This window comes from Cheilinus undulatus, linkage group 23 (genome assembly GCF_018320785.1).
Source record: "Cheilinus undulatus linkage group 23, ASM1832078v1, whole genome shotgun sequence".
Lineage (NCBI taxonomy): Eukaryota > Metazoa > Chordata > Actinopteri > Labriformes > Labridae > Cheilinus > Cheilinus undulatus.
This window is the reverse complement of record NC_054887.1, coordinates 946544-968968: the sequence shown is the minus strand read 5'-3', so window position 1 is coordinate 968968 and position 22425 is coordinate 946544. Positions and strand designations below refer to the sequence as shown.

The 22425-nt window shown below is 38.3% G+C and overlaps 2 protein-coding genes across 2 annotated transcripts; one reads left to right on the top strand and one right to left on the bottom strand.

The window, feature by feature from the left end:
• Nucleotides 1-519: 519 nt before the first annotated feature.
• On the bottom strand, nt 520-9300 carry srr (serine racemase). The gene is made up of 7 exons (XM_041781010.1): nt 9227-9300; nt 5178-5355; nt 4920-5101; nt 4728-4858; nt 2729-2877; nt 2552-2641; nt 520-1368 (listed from the first exon to the last, which is right to left on the bottom strand). Exons 2-7 carry the CDS (start codon nt 5353-5355, stop codon nt 1127-1129), a joined length of 972 nt encoding a protein of 323 aa, XP_041636944.1. The 5' UTR covers nt 9227-9300; the 3' UTR covers nt 520-1126.
• Nucleotides 9301-9358: 58 nt separating this feature from the next.
• On the top strand, nt 9359-22188 carry trmu (tRNA 5-methylaminomethyl-2-thiouridylate methyltransferase). Its single transcript, XM_041780394.1, has 11 exons — nt 9359-9549; nt 15104-15269; nt 15344-15450; nt 15605-15727; nt 15868-16040; nt 16183-16236; nt 17950-18016; nt 19606-19706; nt 21144-21288; nt 21494-21576; nt 21727-22188. The coding sequence occupies exons 1-11, from the start codon at nt 9468-9470 to the stop codon at nt 21874-21876; spliced, it is 1251 nt and encodes a 416-aa protein (XP_041636328.1). The 5' UTR covers nt 9359-9467; the 3' UTR covers nt 21877-22188.
• The last annotated feature ends 237 nt before the right edge of the window (nt 22189-22425 follow it).

Below are 22425 nucleotides of genomic sequence, written 5' to 3'. Positions count from 1 at the left end.
TGAGACGTTACAAAAAATGAGTTACATGTGGCAAAAAATGGTCCGAAAGTGGCAAAAAATGAGTGAAAAGTTACTAAAATGAGTAAAAAGCAGTCAAGGGTGGCAAAAATGGGCAAAAAAAAAAGGAAACAAGTGGCATTTCATGGCACACGGCAGCTTAAATGGGCGAGAAGTGGTGAAAGGGCAAACATGGGATAAAAGTGGCAAAAAGACGTGGCATTAATGGGCAAACAAATAGGAAACTAGTAGTATTTAATGACAAAAAGTAGATTAAATGGGCGAAAAGTGGTGAAAAAAGGAACAAAAATGGGGAAAAAGTTATTAGGGCAAAAATGGGCAAAAAGTAAGAAAAAATTAGTATTTAATGACAAAAAGTACCTTAAATTGGTGAAAAGTGGCAAAAAATTGTAAAAAGTGGCAAAAATTGGAAAAAAGTGGCAAAAATGGTCAAAAAGTAGGAAAAAAGTGGTATTTAATGACAAAAGGTAGCTTAAAGAGGTGAAAAGTGGCAAAAAAAGGTATAATGGGACAAAAAAGTTTCCCTTTTGAAGGTTTTCTCAGGGAATAATATTTAAAATTAAGACATAAAAGAGCCACATGTGGCTCCAGAGCCACACGTTGAGTATCACTGCTTTAAATGCTCTGGATTAAAATAGTTCTCTCACTTAAAGTTGAAGTAGAGGTGTTTATTTTTCCCAAAGGAGAACTGGTTTCAGTCTACAAAGAGTGTAGATGCAGAGCTGGTCTCCTGCCAGCAGGGGGCGTAGTTATGACACATGCTCAACAGTGAGGCCGAGCTTCAGTTAGTATAAGAAGATAGGGGTGTCTAATAGACGTGCTTAGAATAAACATTGATCTTTTAAATCTGTTAACTCGTTTATCTGTGGTGTTTGGATTCTAACATTCTACCACACAAACAGGTTTAAAACGTCACAGCTTCAGCCTGGATGAAGGCTTTACCAGCGCTGAAATGTAATGGGATGGTCCAAACATAAACCTGTTTGACCATGGTTCACCTACAGTATCGTGTTATAATTTTAACTTTGTTTAGAAGAACAGATTTAATTATTCTATAATGTTTTTATCTCTTTTAGAAACATTAATCGTGCAGAGGCTCTCACATTTGTCAATCTAGGAAGTCTGCCAGCTCATCCTTTCCAATATTTCCCCCACTAATGATGCACACAACGTTCCTCCCCTCGAGCTCTGGTATCTTGTTGTTAAAGATGGCAGCAAAAGCAGCAGAGCCTGAAGGCTCAACGACAAGTCCAGAACTGTAGAGGATGGAAACGGCTTTCTTTATTTCCTCATCGCTTACCAGGACAATCCCCTCCACGTAACGCTGACACAGCGTGAAGGGCAGCGTGCCTGGGATGGAAACAAAATAAGAAGTGCAGATTACAATGGCAACAGTAACAGAAGGTAAACAGACAGTAAAACGGATGTAGACAGTTTCCTCACCCAGCAACAATGTTAAAAAGTTATTTTGTTATTCAGTGCCATGTCAGCGGATAAAATCAAGCCAAGGTTTACACTGCTGGCACACTCTGGCTGCACTAAACTCATTAGGGAGGTCTGAATTATTGCTCTACGTCACAGGTGTTAAACTTAAGGCCCGGGGGCCAAATCCGGCCCGTGGAACAGTTAAATCCGGTCCACAAGATGACCTCCTATTTCTGTTCTAACTGTCCCATCAGTCTGAGGTCTGCAGATTTACTCAAGTATAAAAATGTGAACTTATCCTGATGATTTAAGATTTCCTTGTTAAGTCATCAAATCTGAAAAAGTAAGGAGTAAAAATATTTAGATAAGAATTCAGGAATGTGGGAAAAGAATTAATTTGTGTTTTAATTCCACATTTTCAATTTAGCATCTCACAATGATGACTCAAACTTAGGATTCTGACCTTTATTTCGTACTTTGAGCGTTTCAACTCATTCTTTTGATTTCTCATATAATATTTTGAGCTTTAAGATTCATAATTCTAAATTTTTTTCATATTTTGACCTTTTTAACCAGTTATTTTGTATTTTATCTCATATTTTCAACTCCAAACTTTGACTTCATAATCCCATAGTTTGACCTTTTAGACTCACAATTTAACACTTTGAATCAAATTTTGACAAATTTATTTCATATTTTGACCTTTTAAACTCATGATTTTGACTTTCTTTCTAATTTATTTGCCATTAAAAACATTATTTTTAATTTCAGTTTCATGTTTTGACCTTTTTGAACTAATACATTTACTTTTCTCAGATTGTGAGAATTTATCTTTTTAACTTTCTAAATGTAAAAATCATTTATCATCAGTGCTAAGTGTTTTTTCATATTTAATTTCTGGTGAAATGAGGTTGACAGTTTATGGTTGACCCTGTTAGGCCCTCAGATTAGACCTGAATCCAGAATCTGGCCCCAGCTGTGAGTTAGTTTAACACCCCTGCTCTAAGTGTAATAAAGGACTGTTTGCAAATGGAGAGGTGAAAAATTCTTGATTTTGAGCGCCCGTTTAGATGCAGTCAAAGATCAGCAGAAACATCCTGTAACATACCTGCAAAAGGTGGTGCAAGTCCGGAGGCAATGCTCCTGGTGTCCATGCCCACTGGCCTCTTCTCAATGTAGCTTTTATACATGGTGCATGCTGTATGTGACGAGAAATACATGTTTACAACCCTAAATCACTGCCTCTCTAAGCATCACCAGGAGCCACGTCTCTATTTTTGTGTACCTCCTTCTGGTTCCACACCATAAATTCTGGTCTTATCACAGCCTGACAATTTTATGGCAGCAGCTACACCCGCTAGCAGACCTCCTCCTCCACAGCACACCACCACCACATCAGGCTCAGGCATCCCCTCCAGCAGCTCCATCCCTAGACTGGACAAACAAATGTTTAGACTGTATTTGAGGTACACTTGAATTTGAACTGAATTCAGTGCCATGAAAACGTATTCGCCCCCTTTCTGATTCTTGATTTTTTTTTTGTTGCATATTTATCACACTTAAATGTTTGGGAACATCAAACCAATTTTATTTCACAAAGACAACCCTTATTTATTAAGGGAAAAAATCCAAACCTATCTGTTCCTGTGAAAAAGTAATTGCCCCCCTTGTTAAACCATGAGTTAACTGTGATAAACCACAGTTCTTGTAAAGCTGAGTTCAGTTTCTCTGGCCACACCCAGGCCTGATTCCCTCCAGATTAGCTGAATGTAGAAATCCCTTAAATAGAAGCTGTCAGACAAAGTGAAGTAGGCTACAAGATCTCAGAAAGAAACGCATCATACCACCATCCAAAGAAACTCAAGAACAAATGAGAAACAAAGTGATTGAAATCTATCAGTCTGGAAAAGGTTACAAAGACATTTCCAAGGCTTTGGGACTCCAGAGAACCACGGTCAGAGCCATTATCCACAAATGGAGAAAACTGGGAACAGTGGTGAACCTTCCCAGGAGTGGTCGGCCAACCAAAATGACTCCAAGAGTGCAACCATGACTCATCCAGGAGGTCACAGAAGAACCCAGAACCACATCCAAAGACCTGCAGGCCTCACTGGCCTCAGTTAAGGTCAGAGGTCATGACTCAACCATCAGAAAGACACTGGGCAACAATGGCATCAGCACATGGCCTTTTTTCCATAACAAAAACTAGACTAAAACTAACAAAAATATATCTGTGATGACTACAAACATGTAATGTAGTTTTCATGGGACATTCAAAATCTGTGATATTTCTCCACTGTGGGTAAATTTGTCAAAAAACAACACATCTGTATCTATTCTGCCTCTCAGCTGTAGAAAGCAGAGACCCCAGGTTTGGCAGAGAACACACTACCATGATCTGGTACCAGATTAGGCAAGAAAATAAATGCTTGGACTAAAAGTAAAGACTAAAATGTGAGGACTTTTATGGACTAAAACTAGACTAAAACTAAAAAGGGTAGAAAGGACTAAAATGTGACTAAAACTAAAATGAAAATGAAAAATAGCTAACGAAAATAACACTGGTATGCATCCCGTTACATCTGGAGTAAAAATAACAGCATTTGATAAAAGAACATCATGCCAACAGTCAGACATGGTGGTGGCAGTGTGATGGTCTGGGGCTGCTTTGCTGCTTCAGGACCTGGACCACTTGCTGTGATTGATGGAACCATGAATTCTGCTGTCTACCAGAAAATCCTGAAGGCCAACGTCCGGACATCAGTTCATGACCTCAAGATCAAGAGCTCTTGGGTTATGCAGCAGGACAACGACCTGAAACACACCAGCAAGTCCACCTCTGACTGGATCAGAATAAACTAAATGAAGGTTCTGGAGTGGCCAAGTCAAAGTCTGGACTTAAATCCAACTGATATGCTGTGGTGTGACCTTAAACGGCAGTTCATGCTGGAAAACCCTCCAATATGGCTGAGTTAGAACAATTCTGTGAAGAAGAGTGGGACAACATTCCTCCACAGTGATGAGAAAGACTCATCAGCAGTTATCACAAACGCTTGATTTCAGTTATTGCTGCCAAGGATGGAACAACCAGTTATTAGGATCAGGGGGAGATTACTGTTTCTCTTTACTTTTATACAGCACTGTGAGTCTAGAAAAAGACATTTTATGGTAAAAATGTAGAAGAACTTGAATAGTCACAACACCCTGTTTTACCTAAAAAGTTACTTTGTTTAAATAACAGGTTAGCAATAATCCAAAGCCCCCCGTCAGCCCTAATAAAGTACCTGGCATGTCCTGCTATCAGATCCAGGTCATCATACGAGTGCAAGAAGGTCATGTTGTCTTCCTGAACACAGCGGTTCACGACATTCATCAAACAGGAAGTTGGAACTCGCTCCACCTCCACCCCAAAACTCTGAGGATAAAATATGCTGCTTTATGAAAAAGTTTAACACTAACAGAATCATTAGCCTTACCTGTATGAGGATGGACCGGGACACTGGGGCGGTCTCTGGCATCACTACCTTGCCTTTTGATTGAAAGTGTTTGGAGGCATAAGCAAAAGCCTTCCCATAGTTCCCAGCAGACATAGTGACAAAATGGCCACCCTTTGGCTGCTTGGCAAACTGATTAGCCACTCCTCTTATCTTAAAGGATCCTGAGAAAGAAAGGTTAAGTAGTGAGACGTCAGCTGTCAGGTCATGTAAGGGAAACTCACGACGACTTCTTCTCACCAGTTCTCTGCATGTTCTCCAGTTTGATCAGGATGTTGCACTGAATGTTCAGAGGCAGAGTCGTGTGGCACCAAGGGATCATGGGAGTATTGATGACACCCAGCGGGCTGCGTCTCACCGTCTCCCTGGCTTCTCTCAGCAGCTCCAGAGTGACAGCATCTGCAGACACCTCCCCCATCTGTGGGGATTAAAGCATTCATGTTAAGCTGTGTTTCCATCAGGGGTCCGGTTTGAGTCAGTATGGTTTGTTAGTCTCAGTCTAGTTGTAGTCATCACAGATCTATTTTTGTTAGTCTCAGTCTAGTTTTAGTCATCTCAGATCTATTTATGTGAGTCTCAGTCTAGTTTTAGTCATCACAGATCTATTTTTGTTAGTCTCAGTCTAGTTTTAGTCATCACAGATCTATTTTTGTTAGTCTCAGTCTAGTTTTAGTCATCACAGATCTATGTTTGTTTGTCTCAGTCTAGTTTTAGTCATCACAGATCTATTTATGTTAGTCTCAGTCTAGTTTTAGTCATCACAGATCTATTTTTGTTAGTCTCAGTCTAGTTTTAGTCATCACAGATCTATTTTTGTTAGTCTCAGTCTAGTTTTAGTCATCACAGATCTATTTTTGTTAGTCTCAGTCTAGTTTTAGTCATCACAGATCTATTTATGTTAGTCTCAGTCTAGTTTTAGTCATCACAGATCTATTTTTGTTAGTCTCAGTCTAGTTTTAGTCATCACAGATCTATTTTTGTTAGTCCTAGTCTAGTTTTAGTCATCACAGATCTATTTATGTTAGTCTAGTTTTAGTCATCACAGATCTATTTTTGTTAGTCTCAGTCTAGTTTTAGTCATCACAGATCTATTTTTGTTAGTCTCAGTCTAGTTTTAGTCATCACAGATCTATTTATGTTAGTCTCAGTCTAGTTTTAGTCATCACAGATCTATGTTTGTTAGTCTCAGTCTAGTTTTAGTCATCACAGATCTATTTATGTTAGTCTCAGTCTAGTTTTAGTCATCACAGATCTATTTATATTAGTTAGTCTCAGTCTAGTTTTAGTCATCACAGATCTATTTATGTTTGTCTCAGTCTAGTTTTAGTCATCACAGATCTATTTTTGTTAGTCTCAGTCTAGTTTTAGTCATCACAGATCTATTTATGTTAGTCTCAGTCTAGTTTTAGTCATCACAGATCTATTTATGTTAGTCTCAGTCTAGTTTTAGTCATCACAGATCTATTTATGTTAGTCTCAGTCTAGTTTTAGTCATCACAGATCTATTTATGTTAGTCTCAGTCTAGTTTTAGTCATCACAGATCTATTAATGTTAGTCTCAGTCTAGTTTTAGTCATCACAGATCTATGTTTGTTTGTCTCAGTCTAGTTTTAGTCATCACAGATCTATGTTTGTTAGTCTCAGTCTAGTTTTAGTCATCACAGATCTATTTTTGTTAGTCTCAGTCTAGTTTTAGTCATCACAGATCTATTTATGTTTGTCTCAGTCTAGTTTTAGTCATCACAGATCTATTTATGTTTGTCTCAGTCTAGTTTTAGTCATCACAGATCTATTTATGTTAGTCTCAGTCTAGTTTTAGTCATCACAGATCTATTTATGTTAGTCTCAGTCTAGTTTTAGTCATCACAGATCTATTTTTGTTAGTCTCAGTCTAGTTTTAGTCATCACAGATCTATTTATGTTAGTCTCAGTCTAGTTTTAGTCATCACAGATCTATTTATGTTAGTCTCAGTCTAGTTTTAGTCATCACAGATCTATGTTTGTTAGTCTCAGTCTAGTTTTAGTCATCACAGATCTATTTTTGTTAGTCTCAGTCTAGTTTTAGTCATCACAGATCTATTTATGTTTGTCTCAGTCTAGTTTTAGTCATCACAGATCTATTTATGTTTGTCTCAGTCTAGTTTTAGTCATCACAGATCTATTTATGTTAGTCTCAGTTTAGTTTTAGTCATCACAGATCTATGTTTGTTTGTCTCAGTCTAGTTTTAGTCATCACAGATCTATTTTTGTTAGTCTCAGTCGTTTTACTCATCACAGATCTATTTATGTTAGTCTTAGTATACTTTTAGTCATCACAGATCTATTTATGTTATTTATGTGTCTATTTATTTATGATTTGGTACCAGATTTAGACAAGAGAATAAATGCTTTGACGAAAAGTAAAGACTAAAATGTGAGGACTTTCATGGACCTAAACTAAAAAGGGTAGAATATTTCATCTAAAGATCATAAGGCTGAGCAGTTCCTCACATTTAGATTTAATGGGAACATGGTTACTATAATCTGAAGGTGCAACATTTCTTTGAATTGAAATGTGTTGAAAAATCAGTTTCGTACAACTTACAGCAGAGCTGTTTCACTCCACACATCAGGCAAACATTGAAGCAGCAGTTTCCTCAATAATCAAATCCCTAACCTTGCAAAGCAGATGGATTTGCCCGTTTCCTTGTTTCTCACTGGTGAATCCATCTTGCAAAGCTCCCATCTGAACCGTTAGGGCCCGGTTAGAAAGTGACAGGACCAATCAGCAATGAGGGGCGGTACTTTCAGGCGCGGCGGAGTCGTGACGTAAGCAAGCAGCAACAAGAGGTCGAAGCAGTTATGGAGGAAGAGATTAGCGTGGATGCTGCTAAAGCGCCAGTTTTATCAGAACTTGACGACATTTCTTGGTTAAAAGAAGAACAAAGAACAGCAGTGAGCTGTTTTCTTTTCAAAAATAACAAAGGTCGAGTACTGACACGTCTACAGTCACCATGGCTCCAATATGCAGCTCTCTGTGGAGTTTACTCCTTCGGTACGGGCGTAGCTCGGTAGCAGCAACGTCACGTGTTTTGTTGCTCTGATTGGCTCATAAAGATGTGACAGACAGAACGTTCATCCAATCACACTCCGAGTTTTTTTTCAAGCACTCTGCCCTTCTCCAAACGCTGTCTATGAGTGGTTTTCCAGATGGATGTGTGAAACAAATGCATGTACCAGGTTACTAAATCCTACTTTTCTTATTTTTGTAAATGTTTAATTATTTAAAAATGAGAATAACATAAAAATGATCATCCTTGTCAATGCTACTATTCATATCTGCAAGGAGCCAAAATAACCACAGTTAGATGTTTTTTATTTTCAGAATTGTTTGGCTGTAGTTTTCATGATGATTGCCAAAAGGCTGTTGATGTACAAACTAGGGTCGAACGATTTTGGAGAATAATCTAATTGCGATTTTTTTTCCCCCAAAATTGCAATTACAATGACTCTTCAACTTTCTTTTATTCCTAAAAAGGGCTGAACAATTCTATTAAGGTGTCTAATTCGTTTTTGTTTTTTCGTTTTTGTCATCCCTATATTTGATAAGAAAAAAAATACACAAGAAGGTAGGATTTTTTGTAGACGTCTAAAAAAATAAATAAATAGCACTTGAGTAACAGCGTATCTCATGCATAACATCTCTTCTGCAAAAAAAAGATTAAACCCGGTATTTTAACACAAATTTCAGGTTAAAGAAATACTGCACCTTCTGATTTGAAAATTGCAGCAGGCCATATTGCGATTTAATCTAATTGTTGATTGATTTCCCAGCCCTAGTACAAAGGTGAAAAAGCAGGTAAATAAAGACATCCTAACACATCTGCCCAGCCTACTGGAGATAACAGTTCATGCTTAATCTGTCTAGTATTTTGTTAGTTATAATGTTAAATGATTTACTGCTTGCGTTTGATAAAATAAAATAAAAAAGATGCTGAAGCTGAGAAACGTGGGAAATAATCACGTCTAATCGTAAATGCAGTGTTGGAAAAATGTAAATTTGCAGCCCTACTAACTGCTCAGTACTTCAGGAAACTTCAAACTAAATACTGTGACTGTACTTTTATCTGAGTTAAATAATCGTGTAGTTTTCCAGCCCTGGTCCAACTTTAGTATTTCTGCAGACGAACAAAGATAAACTCTCTCAGACCTGTTCATGAGGAGATGGAGGACAATGATGCTGGTTAACAAACGAGTTCTGACTCAGAAAAAGAAAAGCATGCTCGGTGTATCTGCTTCATTTGACTTACCTTAAGAATTACTTTAAAAAGAAAGAGTTTTCAAACGTTTTCAGCGTGACAGCTTCAGCGAATCCAACCAGCACAATAGTTCCACTTTGAAAACAGTTTCTACCCGGACGTTAATGCTGCACGGACCACAAACATGGCTGCCCAGCGCAGTGCTGATTTAAGTGACTATGAGGAGCTTCCTGATAACATCGGAACAGTAACTTTATTTTAGTATTATTAGGGCTGGAAGACGCCTGTTAACATGGGTTTGATTAGACACGTAGTGTGCGCCATGTCTGGAGGCGTTGACAGCTCAGTGGCGGCGTTATTACTGAAGAGAAGAGGTGAGACATGACATCCACTCACTCTTTATCATTATTACTGAAGAGGTGAGACATGACATTCACTCACTCTTTATCATTATTACTGAAGAGGTGAGACATGACATTCACTCACTCTTTATCATTATTACTGAAGAGAAGAGGTGAGACATGACATCCACTCACTCTTTATCATTATTACTGAAGAGAAGAGGTGAGACATGACATTCACTCACTCTTTATCATTATTACTGAAGAGGTGAGACATGACATTCACTCACTCTTTATCATTATTACTGAAGAGAAGAGGTGAGACATGACATTCACTCACTCTTTATCATTATTACTGAAGAGGTGAGACATGACATTCACTCACTCTTTATCATTATTACTGAAGAGAAGAGGTGAGACATGACATTCACTCACTCTTTATCATTATTACTGAAGAGAAGAGGTGAGACATGACATCCACTCACTCTTTATCATTATTACTGAAGAGAAGAGGTGAGACATGACATCCACTCACTCTTTATCATTATTACTGAAGAGGTGAGACATGACATTCACTCACTCTTTATCATTATTACTGAAGAGAAGAGGTGAGACATGACATTCACTCACTCTTTATCATTATTACTGAAGAGAAGAGGTGAGACATGACATTCACTCACTCTTTATCATTATTACTGAAGAGAAGAGGTGAGACATGACATTCACTCACTCTTTATCATTATTACTGAAGAGAAGAGGTGAGACATGACATCCACTCACTCTTTATCATTATTACTGAAGAGAAGAGGTGAGACATGACATTCACTCACTCTTTATCATTATTACTGAAGAGAAGAGGTGAGACATGACATTCACTCACTCTTTATCATTATTACTGAAGAGGTGAGACATGACATTCACTCACTCTTTATCATTATTACTGAAGAGGTGAGACATGACATCCACTCACTCTTTATCATTATTACTGAAGAGAAGAGGTGAGACATGACATTCACTCACTCTTTATCATTATTACTGAAGAGAAGAGGTGAGACATGACATTCACTCACTCTTTATCATTATTACTGAAGAGAAGAGGTGAGACATGACATTCACTCACTCTTTATCATTATTACTGAAGAGGTGAGACATGACATCCACTCACTCTTTATCATTATTACTGAAGAGAAGAGGTGAGACATGACATCCACTCACTCTTTATCATTATTACTGAAGAGGTGAGACATGACATTCACTCACTCTTTATCATTATTACTGAAGAGAAGAGGTGAGACATGACATTCACTCACTCTTTATCATTATTACTGAAGAGGTGAGACATGACATTCACTCACTCTTTATCATTATTACTGAAGAGGTGAGACATGACATTCACTCACTCTTTATCATTATTACTGAAGAGGTGAGACATGACATTCACTCACTCTTTATCATTATTACTGAAGAGAAGAGGTGAGACATGACATTCACTCACTCTTTATCATTATTACTGAAGAGAAGAGGTGAGACATGACATTCACTCACTCTTTATCATTATTACTGAAGAGGTGAGACATGACATTCACTCACTCTTTATCATTATTACTGAAGAGAAGAGGTGAGACATGACATTCACTCACTCTTTATCATTATTACTGAAGAGGTGAGACATGACATCCACTCACTCTTTATCATTATTACTGAAGAGGTGAGACATGACATTCACTCACTCTTTATCATTATTACTGAAGAGAGGTGAGACATGACATTCACTCACTCTTTATCATTATTACTGAAGAGGTGAGACATGACATCCACTCACTCTTTATCATTATTACTGAAGAGGTGAGACATGACATTCACTCACTCTTTATCATTATTACTGAAGAGGTGAGACATGACATTCACTCACTCTTTATCATTATTACTGAAGAGAAGAGGTGAGACATGACATTCACTCACTCTTTATCATTATTACTGAAGAGAAGAGGTGAGACATGACATTCACTCACTCTTTATCATTATTACTGAAGAGGTGAGACATGACATTCACTCACTCTTTATCATTATTACTGAAGAGGTGAGACATGACATTCACTCACTCTTTATCATTATTACTGAAGAGGTGAGACATGACATCCACTCACTCTTTATCATTATTACTGAAGAGGTGAGACATGACATTCACTCACTCTTTATCATTATTACTGAAGAGAAGAGGTGAGACATGACATTCACTCACTCTTTATCATTATTACTGAAGAGGTGAGACATGACATTCACTCACTCTTTATCATTATTACTGAAGAGAAGAGGTGAGACATGACATTCACTCACTCTTTATCATTATTACTGAAGAGGTGAGACATGACATTCACTCACTCTTTATCATTATTACTGAAGAGGTGAGACATGACATTCACTCACTCTTTATCATTATTACTGAAGAGGTGAGACATGACATTCACTCACTCTTTATCATTATTACTGAAGAGAAGAGGTGAGACATGACATTCACTCACTCTTTATCATTATTACTGAAGAGAAGAGGTGAGACATGACATTCACTCACTCTTTATCATTATTACTGAAGAGGTGAGACATGACATTCACTCACTCTTTATCATTATTACTGAAGAGGTGAGACATGACATTCACTCACTCTTTATCATTATTACTGAAGAGAAGAGGTGAGACATGACATTCACTCACTCTTTATCATTATTACTGAAGAGGTGAGACATGACATCCACTCACTCTTTATCATTATTACTGAAGAGGTGAGACATGACATCCACTCACTCTTTATCATTATTACTGAAGAGAAGAGGTGAGACATGACATTCACTCACTCTTTATCATTATTACTGAAGAGGTGAGACATGACATTCACTCACTCTTTATCATTATTACTGAAGAGGTGAGACATGACATTCACTCACTCTTTATCATTATTACTGAAGAGGTGAGACATGACATCCACTCACTCTTTATCATTATTACTGAAGAGGTGAGACATGACATTCACTCACTCTTTATCATTATTACTGAAGAGAAGAGGTGAGACATGACATTCACTCACTCTTTATCATTATTACTGAAGAGAAGAGGTGAGACATGACATTCACTCACTCTTTATCATTATTACTGAAGAGAAGAGGTGAGACATGACATTCACTCACTCTTTATCATTATTACTGAAGAGGTGAGACATGACATTCACTCACTCTTTATCATTATTACTGAAGAGGTGAGACATGACATTCACTCACTCTTTATCATTATTACTGAAGAGGTGAGACATGACATTCACTCACTCTTTATCATTATTACTGAAGAGAAGAGGTGAGACATGACATTCACTCACTCTTTATCATTATTACTGAAGAGAAGAGGTGAGACATGACATTCACTCACTCTTTATCATTATTACTGAAGAGAAGAGGTGAGACATGACATTCACTCACTCTTTATCATTATTACTGAAGAGAAGAGGTGAGACATGACATTCACTCACTCTTTATCATTATTACTGAAGAGGTGAGACATGACATTCACTCACTCTTTATCATTATTACTGAAGAGAAGAGGTGAGACATGACATCCACTCACTCTTTATCATTATTACTGAAGAGGTGAGACATGACATTCACTCACTCTTTATCATTATTACTGAAGAGGTGAGACATGACATTCACTCACTCTTTATCATTATTACTGAAGAGGTGAGACATGACATTCACTCACTCTTTATCATTATTACTGAAGAGAAGAGGTGAGACATGACATCCACTCACTCTTTATCATTATTACTGAAGAGGTGAGACATGACATTCACTCACTCTTTATCATTATTACTGAAGAGAAGAGGTGAGACATGACATTCACTCACTCTTTATCATTATTACTGAAGAGGTGAGACATGACATTCACTCACTCTTTATCATTATTACTGAAGAGGTGAGACATGACATTCACTCACTCTTTATCATTATTACTGAAGAGGTGAGACATGACATTCACTCACTCTTTATCATTATTACTGAAGAGGTGAGACATGACATTCACTCACTCTTTATCATTATTACTGAAGAGGTGAGACATGACATCCACTCACTCTTTATCATTATTACTGAAGAGGTGAGACATGACATTCACTCACTCTTTATCATTATTACTGAAGAGGTGAGACATGACATTCAGAAAAAGTAGAAAGAGATGGTCAAGAAGTTACAAAATAATGAGTTACATGTGACAACAACAAGACAAAAAAATAGTGAAATGTGACTAAAATGGGTTGAAAGCAGTCAGGGGTGGCAACAATTGGAAACATAGGAAACAAGTAGGGATGTACAATATTATTGGCCTGATATTGGTATTGGCAGATAATAGTTAATAAAGGCAAATGTCAGTATTGGCAGATATCAATATTTCTGCTGATATTTGCATCCCGTATTTTGGCCATGGATACCAGCATATATTAACTATAAAATCTGGCCATGTATGATAGTGAATAAGTGGAGTTTTAGTCTGGACCAACAGAACAATGTAAGTTCAGATCTTTTTCTGTATTTATCCTCATTCTTTAAACTTAAAAGTGTGTTTTAAGAAAAACAGTTTGTTTATTTTTTCATCCTCAAACCTTAAATTATGTTCTAAGGACTAAATTTTTGGTTATATCAAATATATTTAAATATTTAAATAGATATCAGTATTGGCTAAAATGAATCTTTAAATATCGGCTATCAGCAAAAAAGCAATATCGTGCATCCCTAGAAACAAGTGGTATTTAATGGCAGAAGGAAGCTTAAATGGGCAAAAAAGGGTGAAAAAGGGCAGAAATGAAAAAAATGGCAAAAAGAAGAGGCAAAAATGGGGGACAAAGGAAACAAGCGGTATTTAATGGCAAAAGATAGCTTAAATGGGTGAAAAGTGGCAAAAAATGGTGAAAAGGAGAACAAAGTAGCAAAAGGAGGGGGCAAAAATGGGCAAAAAAATAGGAAACAAGTGGTTTTTAATGGTGAAAGGCAGCTTAAATGGGCAAAAAATGGTGAAAGGGACAAAAATGGTATTAAAAAAGTGGCAAAAACGGGCAAAAAAATAGTAAACCTGAAGTATTTAATGAGGTAGCTTTAACGGGCGAAAAGTGGCAAAAATGGGGATAAAAGGCAACAATAAGAAAAAGTGGCAAAAACAAGAGACAAAAATGTGGGGAAAAAAAGGAAACATGGTATTTAATGGCTTAAGGTAGCTTACATGGGCAAAAAAGTGCAAAAAATTATGAAAAGGGGAAAAAAATTGAATAAAATGGCAAAAAGAAGTGGCAAAAATAGACAAAAAGTAGGAAAAAAGTGGTATTTAATGAGAAAAAATAGCTTAAATGGATGTAACTTGGCAAAAAATAGTATAAAGGGGCATAAAAATTTCCCTTTTTAAAGGTTTTTTTGAGAAATAATATTTAAAATGAAGACATCAAAGAGCCACAAATAATCACAAAAGAGCCACAAGTTGAGTTTCACTGCTGTAAATAATAAGAACAGACCCATTACTAAATGCTCACATAAATCTACACTTTTTTATCTTTAAGGTTATAATGTAACAGGAGTTTTTATGAAAAACTGGGACTCCCTGGATGAGAAAGGGGTTTGTACCACAGAGAAAGACTGTGAAGATGCCTACAGAGTGTGCCAGACCCTAGACATCCCTTTCCATCAGGTTTCCTATGTGAAAGAGTACTGGCATGACGTTTTCAGGTAATGTTCACACATAAATCCCAGACCTTTTTGAGTTGAACCTGACCACCAAAGCTTTATTGTTCCAATTTCAGCAATCTACTGAAGGAATATGAAAAGGGCAGGACACCAAATCCAGATATACTGTGTAACAAGCACATCAAGTTCAACCATTTCCACAAGTATGCGATCCACACTCTGGGTATGTAAATGTCCTCCAGTGCAGCCTAAGAGTTCTTTAACTTGTTTATTATTTTTACACAAAGAAAACAGTGGTTGTAGTTGGATAAATGAGGATTCATACATCTGATTTATGTTTAAAGTCTGGTAATCAGTGCTGTGCTGCTCTGATGAAGGTGCTGATGCCATGGCAACGGGCCACTACGCTAGGACGTCTCAGGAGGATGAAGACGTTTTCCAACAGGTGCCCTCAGATTCACCTACCACTCTCTTCAGGGATCGATTTGAGATTAGAAATCGTAAGAGTCTGTCTACATTAATGATCTTAATGTTCATGTGTTTTTTATGTGGCTCCAGCAGTATTCACTCATAGTGAAGTCAAATCAGCGGCTTTGGTGTTTTCTACTAACAATGATTTCTCTCTCTCTCCTCTGTCAAGCGGTCAAGTTGTACAAAGGAGCAGATTCCCTCAAAGACCAAACCTTTTTCCTCAGTCAGATCTCCCAGGATGCCTTGCGACATTCCTTGTTCCCATTAGCAGGACTTACCAAAGAGTTTGTGAAAAAGATTGCTGCTGAGGCAGGATTTCACCACGTGCTGAAAAGGAAGGAGGTATCCCAGTACACTCAGACATGATGAACTGGTATTTAGTTTAGGTTAACAGAACTACAGAGTGTAAGAGGATGTGCTCTTATTAGCTTTTCATGCTTTCAGTCATGTTTACATGTCGCTGACTCTGGCTGTGTCTCTTCAGAGCATGGGCATCTGTTTCATTGGAAAGAGGAACTTTGAATCCTTTATTCTGGAGGTGAGACTTTGGTGTCCACATTTATAAAGTCTGTTTTCTTCCTCTGGGACTGGGATAGGGCAGCCTGTGTTTGTTCATGAGAATTTTCAATGACATACAGTCAAGCCTGAAATTATTCATACCCCTGCCAAACTTTGACTTAAAGTTTCTTTTATTCAACCAGCAAGGTTCTTGATTGGAAATGACACAGGCATCTCCCAAAAGATAATGAGTTGATGTACAGGAGGCATCATTGTGTAAAGCAATATTTCTCAGCTTTTATTTACATTGGAACAAAAACTGTCATGTCCAAAATCATTCATACCCTTCTCAGTAATCAGTGGAAAAGCCTTTATTGGCATTTACAGCAATCGGACGCTTCCTATAATTGCTGACCAGCTTTTTGCATGTCTCCACTGCTATTTTTTCATCTTTAGCGATGAGCTCCAACTCTTTCAGGTTGGAGGGTCTCCTTGCCATCACCCTGATCTTTAGCTCCCTCCACAGATTTTCAGTTGGATTCAAGTCAGGACTCTGGCTGGGCCGCTGCAAAACGTTTACGTTTTTGTCCGTTAACCATTTCTTCACCACTTTTGCCGTGTGTTTTGGGCCGTTGTCGTGCTGAAATGTCCACTGGTGTCCACGTCCAGGTTTCTCTGCAGACTGCCTGATGTTGTTGTCAAGAATCTTGATGTAATCCCGTATTTTTTTTTCATGGTGCCGTTTACTGGGATTTAGGTTCTCTGGTCCATTGGCTGAAAAACACCCCAAAAGCATGAGGTTCCCACCACCATGTTTGACAGTGGGGACGGTGTTCTCAGGGTTGAAGGCTTCTCCTTTTTTATGAAGGATACATCACTGTGGCCAAACAATTACATTTTTGTTTCATCTGACCTTAAAACAGAAGACCAGAAGTCTTCTTCTTCGTCCAGTTGAGCATTTGCAAAACCCAAGCAGGCTTTTCTGTGCCTTATCTGGAGAAGTGGCGTTCTCCTTGGTCTGCGTCCGGGGAACCCAGCAGTGTGCAGTGTCTGTTGGACTGTCTGCCTTGAGACGTTGCCACCAGCAGAGCCCAGATTCACCAGGATGGCCTTGGTGGTGATCCTTGGATTCTTTTTCGCCTCTCTCACTATCCTCCTGGCCAGCACAGGTGTCACTTTTGGCTTCGGCCACGTCCTCTGAGTTTTTCCACAGTGCTGAACATCTTATATTTTTTAATAATACTTTGCACTGTAGCCACTGGAACTTGAAAACATGTAGATATGGCCTTGTAGCCCTTTCCACAATGCAGAGCCGCAGGTCCTCAGTGAGCTCCTTTGTCTTAGCCATGACTGTCCACAAACCAACTGCAGAGAGCTACTGCTTTTCACCTGTTGAGTTGATTAAAACAGCTGTTCCCCGTGAATCAGGGTGATTAGGGTGCTTTAGACCAGCCTGGACTATTTGAAATGGTAAAGAACTTTGGATTTTCCCATAGCCTGACAGTTTGCAAGGGTATGAATGGTTTGGACATGCCACTTTTTGTTCCAATGTAAATAAAAGCTGAGAAAGATTTTTCCACAGTGATGCCTCTTTTACATCGTCTGATTATCTTCTGGTAGAAGACTGTGTCATTTCTGGAGGGAAAGAAAACTTCCTGGTTGAATAAAAGTAACTTTACGTCAAAATCTGCCAGGGATGTGAATAATTTTGGGCTTGACTGTCCACAAGTAAAAGCTTCTTATTTTTCTTCAGTACCTTGAACCTAAACCAGGGAACCTAGTCTCCATCGAGGATGGAACAATCATGGGAAAACATAAAGGTATGTTTATGGTTGTTGAAAAGAACTAAACACATTTACCCAGATTACTGTGATTGAGATGCCTTTTTTATGAACTTGTGCTTTTGAAATCAATCATTTTACTTTTCTTCAATTAATTTTGACAGTAGTTTTGAACTTCATTCCATTTTAAAAAGCAGTAGAAAATAAACGCTAAACCAAGGATGCTCTAGCTCTCTGTCAACTTAATGAAACTGACCAATAAGAGAGTGCACATGGCTGTCAGCAGCACACAGACGGACTGATTCTACACCAAACACAGCTGCTGGACTTTAGTATAAAACAGGACTTTAGCTTTCCCCCCATTGCTTCGCTGCTGGTGTGTGAATGGGTTTAGCTCAGTGATACTCAGCGTGTGGCTCTTTTATGTCTTAATTTTAAATATTATTCCCCCAGAAAGCCTTGAAAAAGGCAAACTTTGACCTCAGAGTTTATCCATTAATCACATTAATCACATTAATCTGTTTCCCACACTTCTACAGTTGGCTTTAATTGTCAGCCTTAATTTTTGTCTGTATAACTCCTTTGCCATTATTTGCAATTTTTTCCCATTTTTGCCACTTTTAATCCATTTTCACTGCTTTAAGCCTGCTGTTGCCACTTATTTTTGCCACTTTTTCCTGTATTGTCCAATTTTTAACCATTTTTTTTGTCTCTCTAATCCTGCTTTTTGCATATTTTTCTCTTTTTTGCCATTTTTTACCCCTTTAAGCTACCTTTTGCCATGTAATGCCACTCTTGTCCCCATTTTTGCCACCCTTTGCTGCTTTTTGCCCAATTTTCCTAACCTTTTTGCACATTTTATTCACTTAAACACTTGCTTTTTGCCATGTTTTTGCTGTTTTTTGACAATTCTCCCACCTGTAACTCAATTTTTGCTAACTTATCAACCCTTTTTGCCACTTATTCTCCCCATTTTTCACCTTTTACCCATTTTTTGTTTACCTTGCCCCTTTTTCTGATTTTGGACCATTTTTGCCACCTTTTCATTTTAATGCCACTTTTCTTAGTGGCTTAGACTGTGGCTCTTGCAAAGGCATTTTTCAGGCATTTTTCGACTATTTGGCTCTTTGGTTGAGGAGGGTGGAGTAATGCTGGTTTAGCTAATACTAATGGCAGTCTCCATAGAATAACTCGGCCATCAGCGTGTGAATGTGGAGTGTAACGGTGTGAACGGGTTGGTGTGACCTGTGATGTAAAGGTCACACTGGAAAAGCCTTAAACAAGCTCAAGTCCATTTTCCCTGTACATCTCCTGAGTACTTTAAACTGAATACTTTTTTATTTGTACTTGAGTAGATCAGATCTTTTAACTAAAATAAATAATAGTCTGTGCTCTCTCCACCTCTGGTTAAAGGTTTGTAAACCCTTCTTACAAACTGAAGAACTTTTTAACACCACTACAGTATCGTACAGAACAAACAGAATGGCCTACAGTGGTTTACAAACTTAAATCGACCCTATCCTGGCTATCTGCTGAATCTCTGCTGTAAACTAATAGCACCTTAACAAGTTCTTCACATACTCATTGGTCCGTCTCCTGTCTTCCCCCGTGTTCTTCTGTCCATCCAGGCTGGTTTACTCTGACACTGGGCCAGAGAGCAAGGATAGGGGGAACAAAGGACCCCTGGTTTGTGGTAGACAAAGACGTTGCTACTGGAGACGTCTTCGTGGTGAGTTTTATTTGATTAGAATGACAGCATCCATCTTAGCGTTTCCTGCTTTAATCCTGCAGCAGAACCTAAAAGATATTTCCTTATAGAAGTCCCAGATAAAGCTTCGTACAGCATCCAGGAATTAGTCTAGAGCAGCGTTACTCAACCCTGCTCAACCAAAGAGCCAAGTTAAAAAATAGCTTTTCAGAGCCACAATCTAAGCGGTGAAAACTGGCAAAAACGGCTTGAAGTAGCAATAACAATAAGTTAAAGATGGAAAAAAATGAGAAAATACAGCCAAAATGGGCAAAACTGGGGATAAAAAGTGGAAAAAGATCGGTGAGAAGTTACAGAAAAAATGAGTTACAGGTGGCAAAAAAAGGTTTAAAAGTGGCAAAAACAGGGCAAAAAAAGAGTGAAAAGTGATTACAATAGGGAAAAAGCAGTCAAGGGTGGCAAAAATGGGCAAAAAAAAATAGGAAACATGGTAATTCATGGCAAAAAAAAAAGTTAAATGTACAAAAATTGGATAAAAGTGGCTAAAAGAAGAGGCAAAAATGGGCAAAAAATAGGAAACTAGTAGTATTTAATGGCAAAAGGCAGCGTAAATGGGCGAAAAGTGGCAAAAAAATGGTGAAAAGGGCAAAAATTGGAAAGAAGTGGCAAAGATGGGCAAAAAGTAGAAAAAAGTGGTATTTAATTGTAATAATATTTAAAATTCAGACATAGAAGAGCTAGAAATAATCACAAAAAAAACACATTTTGAGTATCACTGCTTTACACGGTTTCATATTTAGCACTCATCCTTTGTTAATAAGCTGAACCACTTCATTTATAACAGCTGGGCTCCTTAATACAGTCAATTACAGTATTAAAAACAGGCAGGCATTGGTTTAGCCCATGGTCATACACAAAAGAAAGTGTTGGCACCAAAATAACTGAAACATTGGTGTTTGTATCTGCTAAATGGTCATTTTGATCATCATATCAGCCATCATTTTACTGCATCTTTATGAATGTCTCATCAGGAGAAAGAGGTTAAAGCTGGCCTCAGATTTCTCTGTTTCCAGCTGACCTCTGATGAAAATAAAAACTAGTAATTTTATCTTTAGGTTTACAGATCAGTCCTTGTAATTCTCACCACGTTTGTCTCAGTAACAGTAGATTTGCTCTACTTTTTTATTTCAAAGATCTATTGAATAATTCATTAATGAAATAACATGAAACTTAAATATTGAATACTTAAACATCTCCAGAAAAAAAGAATTCAAGAATCCAACCCGGTGCTTTTTCATGGTTTGTGTCTCTTGTGTAAAATGCTGTTATTTATTTATTTATTCATTCATTCATTTATTCATTTTCGTCATATATTCGTATTTGTATTTATTTGTATTTATTTATGTATTTGTTGCTGTCTCTTTAAGTCATTTCTTTTTTTAATATTTCCCGGTCTAGGCTCCAAGTACTACTCACCCAGCTCTTTACCGAGACACACTGAAGACAGACCGGTTCCACTGGATCTCAGTAGACCCCCCTCCTGAACTCGCCAGAACCCAGATGATGGAGTGTCAGTTCCGCTTCATACACCAGATGCCGCTCAGTGAGTTTTATCAGAGCCTGTCCACGTCTGAGCCGGAACAAGCATGCTCCTTTTAAAGGGAGATATTCTTTCCAGCAGAATCAGATTTATAGCCAAGAGCCATTATTACAACAAAGAAATAATCTGCAGACACTAAAGTCATTGCTTTTTATCTAAGTGTATTATCTAGTTACTGAAGAGTGAAATACATCTGTGTGCTTTCTAGTCCCCTGCACGGTGACGCTGAACATGAACGGTTCTGTATGGATTTCACTCTCTCAGCCAATCAGAGCCTTGACTCCTGGACAGGTAACAGCAGCCGCTTTAACAAGAATACAGTTGAAATGTTTTGGCCTGTGTTGTTCCAACAGTACAGTTCTGAATAGTTAAAACTATAGCTAAGCATGTACACAGGCCCTCTGTATGCTTGATGCTTCTCTGTTTCTACTACTCTCCCAGTTTGCTGTGCTCTACAAGGGAGAGGAGTGCCTGGGTAGTGGGAAGATTATCCAGATGGGGCCGAGTGAATTTACCCTCCAGAGGGGCAGAGAACGGCTGGTAGTAGCTGCACAGCAGAAGGAGCAGCAGACCCCCGAACCAGCCAGCTGAAACATCTGGAGTTGGTGCTCAACAACGTCCCGTTACAGAATATGCAACCTGAGACACACCTCTGAGATACCTCTGAGACGGACCTGCCTTGGAGGATAAATGGAGATAATAAACGGTTAACTGTGTTTTTAAACACGCTTTGACTTCTAAACACAGTACCGATACCAAAAGAAGAGAATAGTTTAGTAAAGAGTGCTTCTCTTTAAAGGGGACATATTGTGCAAAAATCACTTTTTCAGGCTTTTCTAACAAAAATATTTCCCCTTGGTCTGTCCACAATCCCCTCAATCAAGTACCAGAAACCCCCCCCCCCCCACCTTTCAGAAAATGTGTGCTGAAACAAGCCGTTCTCAGAATTTCCCCTCATGATGTCATGTGGGGAGTTAGCCCCGCCCCCAGGCTCAGTTGGCCCTCCCCACTTGGAAGAAAGTTCTGCCCTCCTCTCCAATCAGCTCAGTTTGTTACCCTGCTGACTGTGGTCTGGGAGATTAATGGTTCAAATCCCAGTAAGGTCCTTAACTTTGGATCAAAGTGTCGGTAACAGTATAC

Bases quoted from the DNA above. Each gene is read 5' to 3' on its own strand.
- srr (XM_041781010.1), bottom strand. From the start codon at position 5,355: ATGGGGGAGGTGTCTGCAGATGCTGTCACTCTGGAGCTGCTGAGAGAA. The intron at 2,878-4,727 runs GTACTTTATTAG...TTGTTTGTCCAG, and splicing joins CTGATAGCAGGACATGCCAG to TCTAGGGATGGAGCTGCTGG. The intron at 2,642-2,728 runs GTACACAAAAAT...CGTCACATACAG, and splicing joins TGGTGTGGAACCAGAAGGAG to CATGCACCATGTATAAAAGC.
- trmu (XM_041780394.1), top strand. From the start codon at position 9,468: ATGGGTTTGATTAGACACGTAGTGTGCGCCATGTCTGGAGGCGTTGAC. The intron at 15,270-15,343 runs GTAATGTTCACA...TTCCAATTTCAG, and splicing joins TACTGGCATGACGTTTTCAG to CAATCTACTGAAGGAATATG. The intron at 21,577-21,726 runs GTAACAGCAGCC...CTACTCTCCCAG, and splicing joins GAGCCTTGACTCCTGGACAG to TTTGCTGTGCTCTACAAGGG.